The sequence below is a fragment of the Pteronotus mesoamericanus genome, unplaced genomic scaffold (assembly GCF_021234165.1).
Source record: "Pteronotus mesoamericanus isolate MK-2021 breed Mesoamerican mustached bat unplaced genomic scaffold, CSHL_Meso_final contig_173, whole genome shotgun sequence".
Lineage (NCBI taxonomy): Eukaryota > Metazoa > Chordata > Mammalia > Chiroptera > Mormoopidae > Pteronotus > Pteronotus mesoamericanus.
Genome location: NW_026555072.1, coordinates 8,692,449 through 8,705,853, shown reverse-complemented (window position 1 = coordinate 8,705,853; position 13,405 = coordinate 8,692,449). Strand labels below are relative to the sequence as shown.

Here is a 13,405-nt window from a genome sequence, read left to right as displayed (position 1 = left end):
TTTTGTTCACAGGCTGGCCCTCAATCCACTGAGCGGCACCAGCCAGGGCAACTTAGAGAAATTTTGATTTTCTTTCTTTAACCCAGGGTCATAAAGAAAACTCAAAGGAGTTTTTTAAAAAAAAGAAAGAAAAAATACTAAATGTATAGCATTTCCCTATATAACCATGAAAGAAGTTCAGTGAGCCAGTCTCAATGTTTTTACATTTTGCAGAAACAACCTACTCACTATGGGGCTATTCAGACCACTGAAAGAACTTCCCAACCTTGAGGGTAAACAAGAATGAAAACTGGACAATAAGCTCCATTTTCATTTTTAAGCTACAATGGAATCAGCAAACTGTAGTCCAAGGGTCAAATCTAGCCCACCGCCTATTTTTGTAAATAAAGTTTTACTGGAATACAACCACACTCACTTGTTCTTGTACGGCTATCTTCATGCTACAACAGCAGAGTTGAACAGCCGTGACGAACACTATATGGCCCACAAAACCTAAAATATTTACTCTTAGTTTACAGATAGTTTGTCAACTCTTCATCTACAATACCTAGAATTGTGGAAAATCACTAGAAATATGCCCACGAGATAAAAGGTTGGCCAACAACTCATAAAATTTGCTTTAATTTATGTCCCGTTTATGTGTTGAACAGACTCTACAGGCAAACTCTGATAGTACTCACCTGACTAAAAAGCATTCAAATCCCCATACACTGCAGGTGGAAATATAAAGTGGCATGGCCACTTTGGAAAACAGTGTGCCATTCCTCAAAAAGTTACAATAATTTGACCAAGCAATTTCACTCGTAGGTAAAGACCCAGATGAAAAACTTATGTCCACACAAAAACTGGTACATGAATGTCCATAGCAGGATTATTTATAATAGCCAAAAGGTGAAAAGTATCCAAATGGCCCATCAACTGGTCAACAAATGCGGTATGCCCACACAATGGAATATTATTGAGCCTTAAAACGGAGTGAAGTACAGATACATCTACAACATTAATGAACTTTGAAAACATTATGTTTAGGAAAAAACTGTCACGAAAGACCACATATTGTGGTCTTTCGACTTATATGAAATATCCAAAATAGGGAATACCTGTAGAAAGAGACTCTGTAAAGATTGGGGAGGGATGGGAGTATATAGGGTTTCTTTTTGGGGTAATGAAAATGTTCAAAAATTTATTGTGGTGATGGCTGCATAACTCTGTGAATATACTAAAAACCACTGAATTGTACACTTCAAATGGCTGAATCGTATGGTATGTGAATTATATCTCAAGACTGTTACCAAAAAAGGCATTATATTAATCTGCTAAAACATACAAAGTTGGAATATTAAAGTCTTTTATTTAAGAATACCTTAAAAAACCATCAGTCTCTGCTTATACTAAATGACAAGCAGTAAAACAGTATTGCAGAACAGGTTTTTAGCTGGATTACACATATCCAGGTGTGAACCCCCATGCTGCCATTTATTATTGCACTCTGCCCAGGGTAAATTACTGATCTTTTTTTCCCCCTCAGTTTTCTCATCTGTAAAATGGGGTGGAGTGATTGTCTCAAAGGGAAGGTTGTGGCCAAGGTTAAATTAGGAACATATAAAAAATTTAACACCTTCTCCAACCTATAATGAGCACTCAAGTCACAGAAGTTGAGAACCAAATGAAAAAAAAATCAAAGAATTCCTAAAATTGTCCCTGAAAACTTTAACTTTATATTTATTACTTGAATCTCATATATATTTCCTGTGTCACTAAAGCTAACTAACAATAGGAGCTGTGAACCCAAAGCTGTTATAAAAATAAGGTTAATTAAAAATAAAATAGAATAAACATTTTATAACTTTCTTAAGATTTCTTTATTTTTCTCTATCTATATTCCTGTACTCATTTTTCTAAATTAGGAAACAGGTCTAAAAGATTAAATGAGTTACCCAAGAAGAAGGCCAACGAATCATTTAAGCCTCACATCCTCTGTAAAGGTTTCCCCAACTTCCTTCTACTAGGTGGCCATAGTCTATGGATTGCTCACTTAACACACTCCTTCAACAACTATTGAGTACTTACCTTAGGTCAGTTACTGAGTTATGCTGAGGATACTAGATGAACAAGTCAGATATGGCCCTGGCCTTAATAGGACTTACAATATAATTAGATTAGATATGAACTATTTGTCAACTTCTCCCATTGACAGAGAGATTCTTGAGACTAGATAACTCAAGTATTTGGTAAATAATATTAATAGCAATTAAAATAACAACGTTTAGACATTTTCTATAGATCATGTTATTCAATCCACACGACACTCCCTCAAGTATCACCCTGATTTTACAGATAAAGAAACTGAGGCTCAGAGAAGTTAACTAATTTGCTCAGGGCTACATAGCTAGAAATAAATGCATAAAGGAACAAACAAATGTTACCACTAACAATTTCATGCATGGGGTAGAAAAGAATGTTCATTTCATGGTATCTTCTATGTAATACAGCCTGTGTTTAAACACTGAGAAAGTGCACATTTGGAAATTGTTGAAACTTATCTACATAGCTGCCAAAATTAATTTGAGTATCTCAGGGACATTCTAGAAATAAAAAATACTTATGCTGTACTTTATTATCACTAATCTATGCAAATGGCTTATGAAGGAGCTATCATTCCTTCTATAAATAAGGAGAAAATGGCTACACTGTGCCCAAAGGTTACCGGATCACATTGTAGGGGGCTGACTTACAAGCTACAAAACAATTCTGATCCATATGTTTAGAGGAAAGTACATACCAAGGGCAAGCAGAAAAGCCAAAAATCTATGAAGTTTCCTATAAAACAGCAGTGGTATAACAGTAATCTACATATTATAGCAGGGCTAGAGACCTCTGAAATTGAATAACATGTAGATTCTAGAGTGTTTTAATAAAACATTAAATCTACTTATGGTTAAATGGTAATACTTTCATTATATATTAAAACACACCAAAATACTCTAAAATCAGGGTTAAAGTTAAAAGCCTAATACAGACTCAACAGGGTATATATTTATATTATTAAAGTACACCAAAAGAGAGGGGGCAGTCATCATTCCTATCTGTAAATGGTTCAGATATTCAAAACACCAGTAACAAAGCAAAAGAAAGTATATTAAAAGAAATAAAAAATATCAAAAAAAAAGAATGTGCAACAGCCCCGTAAGAGACACAAGATGCTGAAGTTAAATAATATGCACTTAGATACAAAAAAAAATTGGCTTAGTTACAATAAATTCTTATTGAGAATGGATGTGGAAAACTAAAAAAAAAGCCAATGAATAAATTTAGTTGCAGGGAGGGAAGGAGGGATGTGAAAGGGGAGAAAAGTACTACGCACGTATTCAACTGGGACCAAAAACCTTGAGGCAAGGAAGAATTCTGTTCCCTATAGGGGAAGAATTAAAGAAGATAACAAGGTTTGACAAATATCAAAAAAAATAAAGAATCTAAAATGTTCTTTCGCATTTCATTTAAGGTTTCCATTTACTTGAAAGTTATGCACCAAGCTCTGGAATCATAAAGACCTAGCCTTAGGAAAACCAAATGGTTTTAACCTAAAAGCCAGCCATCACAATCTGCAAAACACAATTATATTGAAAAAAACAATATACTCCTTTTTTAACCTAAATATGTTGGTGAGGAAAAAGATTCACAGAGATAAAGTACTATTACCAACATCCACAGAAATGAAGCCAGATCCTTGCTTTTCAGTCATACCAAGAAATGAATATTAAACATTACATTCATTTTGATAGACGCTCTAAAAGTTTCTCTCTTATAGACAAGCCTTTTCTTGGTCCTCAGTCAAAGTGTGCTGGCATTTTACATTATTACTGATCCCTACTACCTTGAAACTTCTGTGAGGCCAAGCTATCCTGATTCTTCTAACACTGTGAGTTATACTCCAAACTACACTCCCCAGCTCAGTTAATCTCCAAGAACTCATTCACTTATAGTTTCACTTCCACACAAATGATTCCCAAATCATCACTGTCATTCCAGATCTCTCATCCAAACACCAGTCAGGCATTTCCAGAAATAGGCTTGTGCTCAATTCAAAGTTTAAGTACCTACCCACAGCATGGACTACTGGGAAGCAGTTTAAGACAAAACAGAGTTAGGTACATAGATGGATAATGAAAAGTCATCAAATATACTATTTTTCAATTGAAAATGAGTATTTTAGTATAGTTTACTAATATGACCCCACTCTGTTTTTTAAACAGAAACATTACAAAGGTATACAAGAACTGGACAGCGGTTACATCTGGAGAATGAGGCTATAGATGGTATAAGAATGGAGAGACTTGCAATTTACCTTTATATCACCTATATTTTTGTCATTTTTATAATTTATTTAATAAAAACTAGCTAATTGATAAAGAGAAAGTAATAGAAAAAGAGTCAAATTGCTTTAGAAATGAAATCTTCCTCATACAGAAAGCCAAAGAGAGACTCTACCTATACTGACTTGGGCTCGTCGACCAATCATACAACAGTACCGAAATAGCCATTAGGGTAATTACATTTTACTCAGTTGAAAGAGGGGATACCAAGAGACTGGGTAGTCCCAGGAGAGAACAGATCGAGAGCAGGTCATACAACACCTTGAACCCTGCAGCATAAATCCAGAGCTACAGTTGGTGGTTTTAGAGTCTGCACTGTCAGTTGCAACTAAAAAAATAAAACCGAAATGTGAGAGCTGCACACCCCAACAGCTTATTGGCTGGGGTCAGGTACCTGCTCTGCAGCAGTAATTCAGTCACTTGATTATTTAGGTGTACAGTGCTGGTCAACAGCTGAGGTGCTCACAACTCAATAGCTGCGGTTCATCATACAGTTTTCAGAGTCAGAGAGAACAATTCCAGTAATTTTTTTTTAATTAATTTATTTACTTTTTAAATACCATATGATCTCACCTATAAGTGGAACCTAACCAACAATGCAAAGAAGCAAGGCAAATATGACCAGCAACACTGAAAGGAAAAGAAATCAATTCCAGTAATTTTATAACAGGACATAGCAATAACTACCCTGTGGAAACCATCCTACTCCACTCCCAACAAACACCTATCTCTGAAACCTCATTACATCCGGTTTGGCAATTAGGCATAATTAATCAACCATTCTGTCTGTTGGGGCAGGAGAACTGGAAGGAAAAACTTGGATTATAAAAGGGGTAGAAGGGTGGCTGGTGTGGCTAAGGGCTTGAGTGTCGGCCTGTGAACCAAAGGGTTGCTGTTTCGATTCCCAGTCAGGGCACACGCCTAGGTTGCAGGCCAGGTCCCCAGTAGGGGTGCACAAGAGGCAACCACACATGGATGTTTCTCTCCCTCTCTTTCTCCTTCCCTTCCCCTCTCTCCAAAAATAAAAAAATAAAATAAAATCTTTAAAAAATGTTTAAGAGAAAGGGAGTAGAAAACATTCCAAAACAAATTATATTTTGGATGGATGACCAAGATTCTATATTTCCATCACTAAAGAATGCATAGACTTACTAGTTTTGTGACAAAAGCTGATATTTCATTAAAAAGAAAAAAAAAACAACCAAAATTGATGAAACAATGAATAGTAGTATGGAACCTCTACTGAGGAGGTAAGAAGTTTAACTAGAAAGTTCAACAGCTAAAATTTGCAATAAGTAAACTCTGAAGACATGTGCCTTATTTTAAGGAAACCCAATACAGTATGAAATAAGCGGATTTTAGCACCAGTTAAAATTCCATGTGATCTTGGGCAAGTTACTCACACATCTTTGAATCTCAGGTTTCTTCTGTAAAATGGGAACAAGTAAAGGAGATAATACATGTCAAACACCTGACCCGTGAAAGCATACATGTCAATTCCCCTTATGAAGTAGGCATTGTTATAAAGATTCCTTTTACTTTTTAAGTTTTATTTATTTATCTTTTTAGAGAGAGAGGAAGGGAGGGAAAAAGAGAGGGAGAAACATCGATATCTCTTGCACACCACCAACTGGGGGCCTGGCCTACAACCCAGGCATGTGACGTGACTGGGAATGGAACCGGCAACCTTTCAGTTCACTGGCCAGCGTTCAATTCACTAAGCCACACCAGCTAGTGCAAATTTTTTTTCTTTTAAACAATCTTATGTCAAAGTTCCTTTGAACAGTGCTTCTGCCACATTTAAAATGTGAAAACATTTACAAAAATGCACTAACTCAGGAACAATTTTAAAAAGACAGCTACGCCTTTAATTTACTGAGTTGAGCTACAACCGGAGATGGCAAGAGAACGTTCAATTTAAAGTAAATATCCAGGAACACAATTTAAGGAACATTAGAGATAGTTTTCCAGGTGAAACTGTTGCAGATATAGGGGGAAAAAACCGAGAGGAGCGAACTGTACATGTCAAAGACGTAGAAGCACGTCACAGTCATGGAAGGTAAGGGAGTCACAGTAAGTATTTATAAAGGCAGCGTGCAAACCATACTTCCAGAAACTCCAAGTCCTAAGGCAGTCTGTAAAATGTGGACATGACAAGACTCAGAGAAGGTTGTGCAAATGCAGAAAAGCAACTGAGTAACTCAGTTCCATCTAAAATGGTCCCAGAATCAAACACCATCATCAGGATGAATACTCCTTACCGACTCCCAATAAGGCCTGCAGTGTCTAGGAATCCACACCCTACGTTTAACAGGTTTTCCTTTGTGGAACTTCAGTTAAACCTCCATAGCTTGGATCCTTCTGGGCCACTAGCAGGTTGGTTTGTGATTGTGTTTCTTTTACCTTGTTACATGATTGTTATTTGATCAAGAACTTCATTATGGAATTGCTACTCATTTATGGACAATTCACAGTTCCTTCAGGCTCACACTTGACTGACTTTTTCCTAACATTAAAAGCTAGTTTACTTACAATGTCTAAATAAAATTCCCAGGAAAGATGTTCCAACATAATGTAATATCCCCCCCGCCACCACCGTGATACTAGAAAACCAAATCGGTGGGCCAATTGATATAAGTGAAAGTCACAGTAATTAGTAAAAATAGTAAAGCTGAATTTTTCTCTATGTTAAGTTACATATTTACATATTATTAATCCAGTATTTACATAAAGGTTGCATTTAACTCAATTCTCCTAAGTAGCATTATTGGAACGACATGTATGGACTTTAGAGTATATAAGCAACTCAAGCATACTTTCAAGTGAGTGTATGTGCAAACACAATCCATTTTAAATTGATAATTTTCTTATTATTAAATTTAGTCATTCTAGTGGATAGCCATCATCAACTGTTACTGAAGCAATCCTTGTTCTGTGTTGTTGCAAACATCAGACAATCACCATGCTATCATGAGATGAGTGTCATGAATCAATGTGAATCTTAAAAAACTCAAGAAATCAAAGCCAAACCCAGGTTGAAACAAAATTCTTATACAACAAGGCTCAGAAACACAGCGCAGAGAAAATAAAATCCATGTTTTGTTCTTTTGGCTTCAACATCTCCACCAAAAATGTTCATTCAATTTTTTAAAAACCCTAAGCCTCTGAAAAGCCAGTCCCAAAATATTACATACACAAACCAATGACTCTCAATTGTAGCTGCATATTAGAATCATTTAGAGAATGTTAAAAAAAATTATCAATGACCAGAACCCATTCCCAGAGATTCTGATTTCATTGCTCTGACACAGGGGCATGGCAATTGATCTTTCTAAAAAGCTCCCCTGGTAATTCTAGTATGCAGTCACGTGGAGAACTACTACTTTAAACTAATATAGCCTTTTGGGACAATAATTGCTCTGAGGTTGAAAAATAGGCTTTTTGCCTTTTAATGAGATTTTATTAAAACTACTCAATTCATTATATAGCTAATGAACAACTGTTACATTGCAGGCACTGTGTTAAGTAATGGAGAATGATATGCAAGATAGGTCCCCTGCCCTCAAGAAGCTCCCTATTAACTAGGTAGAGAGACCCATAAATAAGTATCCGTAATTAAATATGATAAGTGCTCTTGAGGTGTAAGCAAATACAGCATGCCTTACATGTCATCCTTGAGCCGGGGTCATGCTACAGCATTCCAATTTTAGTATGTGTCCTACCAAAGCAGCAAAGTCAGAAGTTACAGGTTACTGAATACCCAGGCAAGTGTTCAGCCTACACAGGGTGAAAACTGTGTGCATTTTGCTCTTCTCTTTCACAGAACTGTTGTACAATGAAGGTAGTCATTTTTATGTTTTAATTTGGATGAATCATAAAATGTCCTTCATGTAATATTATCAATTATACACTTATCTATAAAACTATAAATTTGCAGAAGATACAGTAAATGATCATGATAAAAATTAGCCAATTACCTATATTTGTATAATACCTTTCCTTTCCAGTAATTGCTATATTTGCTAAGACAAAGTTTTGGGACTACGGTAAGGTCCCATCATTGGAGATTTGTTCCACTTGCTTGAAAGATGTTCTGTAGCAAAATGTTATGGAAAAAATAGGCATTCAAAGGAGCTTTTTGTATGACCTCAAAAAATAAGAAACATGGCAAGAGTTTAAATTTTTTAAAAAGAGACAGCATTCTTTCAATATTCATAAGGAATAAGGCACATAATTCCTTTGAAGATAGTGGATGGGAATACTGAGGTAGGGGAGGGACTGATTAGTCAGCTGTTCTTGAAAAATGAAATCTGTATATATGACACATACACATGAACAACAGCATGGTGGTAGCCAGAGGGAAAGTGGGGTTGGGGGTGAGGTAGATGTGGGCAATGGGGAATAAATAGGGACAGAAAGCCACTTGACTTTGGGTGCACAATGCAGTATGCAGATGTTGTTTTATTGAGTTGTACACCTGAAACCTATATGGTTTTATTAACCAATGTCAGCCGAACAAATTCAATAAAAAATAAAGTACCTTAGTGAAAATTTGAATTTATTAAGACCTAGGGATTAAAACTAACTTGTGATACTAACTTGGCATAAGGTGAAAGTCACAATTCCAGAGAACCTGGATAAAACATTTAAAAAAGCTTTTTAGTACAAATGAACATCTTCAAGGCCTCTCTGTTTAAAGCTGAAGTTGAACAAATTATAAGTTAAAATGTACGCTGTCAAGGTCCCTGCAAGAAAATCTCAAGTGAATTTCAATTTCCAGATCAATATATGCTGACACAATTTACCAGAGAAACCTTCAACTCTTACACAGGGCAAGGAATACCATCATTGCATTCTTTACCACGAAAGCTACCCTGAATTTGTTATTTCATGGAGTGACACGAATGGTACTGACTAAGCCAGATTTTGTAGGATATGAATGAGATTTCACGTTCACAGTAGTTAGTGTAGCCATAGAGTGCCTATCACCTCAAAATTAGCTTGCTCTCCCTCCTTATGCAGCTCTGAAGCAACAGAAGGGATTAATTTAGTCCTACCAGGTGTTTTCTGACAATATTCTATCAAATATAAGTCAGCAGGATATTTACTTTGCTAATGTGAAGCTGATCACTCCTTTTAGATAACCAAAGAGCAGTATCATAACTCTTCCAGACCTTAAGGAATCAGACTAGTAACTAACACAGATTCAATGATGGCTATATTTTGTCATCACAATATTATTAACATTTTAATCTCACAGTTCCAAATTATGACATTGCTGGATCATTTAAATGAAATATAACTAAGACATAACAAACAACATTCACCCCTCCCCCTGACACGCACATAATCATTTGGGGGCTTTGGGGAAACACCTAATTCACCTTTAATGGGTGTAAAGAATGAAAGAACCAAGGAAATTTTTTTAATGTATATTTGCCTCTCTAGGATTGTGCTATTCACATATGGCAATTGAGCACTTTAAATGTGGCTAGTCCAACTGAGGAACTGAATTTTTAATCTTATTTAGTTTTAATTAATTTAAATTTAAATTTAGAAAGAGATATTTGACTCCATTATTGGAAAACTTTTAGGTATGCTTGGAAAAACTTGGGTATGTGAATCTACTATTACAAATGCAAATTTTATGAAACCTAAATACAGATCAAGTATTTCCTATGAAAATTTGGCTTAGTGTCAGAATTGAGATGTATTGCTAGTGTAAAATATACATTGGATTTCAAAGACTAAGTATGAAAGAAAGGCTGTAAAATATCTCAATAATTTCTATACTGGTTACATGTTCAAATGATAATAGTCTGAATCTATGGGGTTAAGTAAAATATTTTTAAAAATTAATTGCACCTATTTGTTTTTAATTTTTTGAATGTGGCTATGAGAAAATTTACATGTAAAATTACATATATGGCTTGCATTCTGTATCTTTTGGACAGCGCTGCTCTAGAGCACTTCCACAATCACTTCACCAGGGGCACATTTGGATATCCTTCTAGTAGGCAGGCTGGTCATGTAACAAACAATAGGGGCAAGGAGTAACATGTCGCTTTATTAATTCAGTCTGAGGAAAGTGTGTAGCAAGGTCTACCCACAATCACCATGTGAGGCAACAGTATTATACCTTAACATGGGAGGGGACAAATGAGTTATCAGCACTTAAACAAATTGAAATCCAGCACTGCAGACAACTTAAAAGAGAAAGAGCCAACTGCTCTAAGGTCTTGGTTTCATTTCCCAACTGGGGACCTTAAAATAGACAATAAAGCGCCACTTCCAAAAAGAGGTAAAATGTTTCAATAGCTATGTAGCAATTTATAAATAATCTAAAATTGCTCTTAAATCTTATCTCCTTAACTTCGAAAGCCACAGAATACACACTGAACTAGGAAATCAACTTCAGATTGCCAGCATTTCCCTCACAAGCAAATTAGCAGGATTGTACACTTGGAATACTGTTTGACAAGAATGAAAAGGAAACTATTCAAAACAGATTTAAGGAATGGACAATTAGATGAGGAACTGCAGATTTAATTCTCAATCAGCACTGTGATTAATCTGATTCCCTGCTTTTCCCTAGTGTAATTGTACAACACAGATGAAAGGATGAGCATTTGGACTGTCAGTTCTATATTCTAGACTAGCCCAGTGACTCAAAGCAGACGGCTCTACCACGCTAACCACCATCCCAACAACAGTCGAGGGAAGCCTCGAACACTGATTTAACAGTCATTGCGTAACGAAGCATTAAAAATTCAAATCCCCCCAACTCATTCCACGTCCGTGTACACCTGGTGAAGAATTTGCTGAAACTGAACACACCCCATTTTAAATGACCCCCTCCAATACGGGCATAGGGTGAACACAAAGGCATCTATCTAATATCCTGCACAATAGACACACACCCCACAATTAAAAACCCTGGACGTTCTTTTCTCTTTTTCTCCACACCAGCAAAAGAAATGCAAGCTGCTTTTTGTTAATGGCCTATGGTACACGCAAGGTAACAATAACCCCAACTGTTCCCAGGAAGCAACTATAAAATCGGTTCGGCCACGTCCCTGTGCAACCGTCAGATAAAATGCAGACAGCAGATTTCTGCCGGCCTCACGCCTCATGGGGTGGCTGTTCTCGGCTCGTTGGCCTCCACCGATCGCTGGGAACCCCCCAGACTCCCATCCGACAGGAGGTCCAGGTACACGTCTATAAATACTCTGGGGTGAGGTGGACGAGGGCGGGGGAGGGGTGGAGGGCAGGGGTCAGGCCCCGAGTGGGTATGGGTGTGGGAGGACCTGGACATCGCTGAAATGCATTTTCCCACACTCCCGCTCCCTCGCGTGGAGACTCACTTGCCGATCACCTCGCACAGCTCGTACACATCCTCGAACAGCACGTCGTCGTCGGCCATGGTCCGGAGGGGACAGCGGCCGCAGCGTGGAGGGCTCCGAAAACGGGGGTGGGGGCGCTAAAGAGCTCGGTGCCCGGTCTCTGGCTCGCCTTCTCCCCTCAGGACCCGCGAGCCCTCGGTGGTGAGGACGCTCGTGTAGGGCTGCAAGGCCCAGAAACTGCGGCGCCTTCCTCTGAGGGCGACCGCCCCGGCGCGGGCGGCGGGGCCGGGGCACAGGAGTGAGGGCGGCCCGGGCCCGGCGCCGCCCGCCCGCCCGCCCGCTGCTCCTCACGCTGCTCGGGCCGCGCTGCCCGGCGTGCGGATCCTCGGGGACCGCGCGGCGCCGCACTCTCCGCTCGTCAGCCCCCGGGGGCCGCGAGGCCGCGACCGCTCCCTCTGCCGAGGCTGGCTATGGTGCGGCGCGGGGCAGCTCGGGCTACAGGGGGGGCCGCTGCAGGACCATGGAGGGAGGATCGCCGCTGAGGGAGGTGGCGGCGGCAGATCGGCGCTGGGGACCAGGAGGCGGCGGCAGAGACGCTCCCTCCTCCTTCTCCTCCTCCCGCCGCCGCCGCCGCCGCCCGCCTGGGAGTGGGAGGAGGCTTCGCAGGACTGGTTCTCTGTGCAGGCGGGAGCCGCGGCTACTGCCTTCAGCTCCTCCTCCTCCGCCTGAGCCACGGACTAGCTCGCTAACCTCGCGCACACACGCCCTCCTCCCGCTACAGCCGCGCGGCCTCCAGACCCACAGGCCCCGCCCACTCCAGCCCGTCGGGAGGCAAGTGGCCCAGGGAAAGGGAACAGGGCTGAGCGGCGCATGCGTGCGCCGCCTGACACGTCACGGCGAACGGGCGGGCGCTAGGGATTTTTGAAGGGGTGGGGAGTAGGCCCGCGGGCATCGCGGGCGGCAGCTGTGTTGGTGGGGGCTAGTTGGGGTCGTCACCTCCGCGACCAAATCGCGGAAGGGGCCGAGACAAAAGGTCCACAACCGAACGCACGTTTTCGGCTTTGTGGAGTGAAAGGCTCGGAACACTGGCCGCTCCCCATCCACTTCTTTTGTAACCGCAGGAAGCCTTTACCAGTTTTTGCTGGCACGGAGTCCTAATGAATGGGAAAGCTAGAAGAAAGGTGGAGAGGTTGTCACTCCAGACCGTGGTAGGCGGCAGATGCTTTTAGTGCCACTGCCATTCTTTACTGAAAACGAAGGCTGGAGAAAGAGGGGTTGTCTCCCTACAAGTAAGGGACCAAACAAAAACTGTCCAGGAAGGTGTGCAACAACAAACGACAATTTATAGAGACAGCTTCTCCCGCATTCCGCCCAAACTCAACAAATTATCCAGCCCCTGCTCCAGCTACAAACATCTTAGAGAGGTCAGGAAGGCAGAGACAGACAGAGACTTTAAGCCCCTTTATATATACGCCTCCCGCCCCGACCAAGGCCACAGGACCTACTCTGCTCTACTCCCTATAAGACTAAGACAATTCAGGATAAAAATACAACTAGAAGGAGTATGCACAGGGTCAGACAAGGAGTGAGGTTCTGGGTGTTGTCGCTGTAGTAGGTTGTATTCAAAATGAAAATTTTTGTTTGACTGAGCATGTGCGGAATGAGCCAACGCCATCAGCCAGGTATATG

At 40.1% G+C, this 13,405-nt stretch overlaps 1 protein-coding gene across 6 annotated transcripts in view; it reads right to left on the bottom strand.

Moving 5' to 3' along the window:
- Window positions 1-12,345, bottom strand: part of CASK (calcium/calmodulin dependent serine protein kinase) — a 387,224-nt gene extending 374,879 nt beyond the window's left edge. For all 6 annotated transcript variants that reach the window (XM_054566530.1, XM_054566532.1, XM_054566531.1 and 3 more), the window contains exon 1: window positions 11,738-12,345. In XM_054566530.1, coding sequence (XP_054422505.1) covers window positions 11,738-11,796 — 59 coding nt within the window. In that variant the 5' untranslated portion in view covers window positions 11,797-12,345. The remainder of the gene's footprint in view (window positions 1-11,737) is intronic.
- Window positions 12,346-13,405: the final 1,060 nt, after the last annotated feature.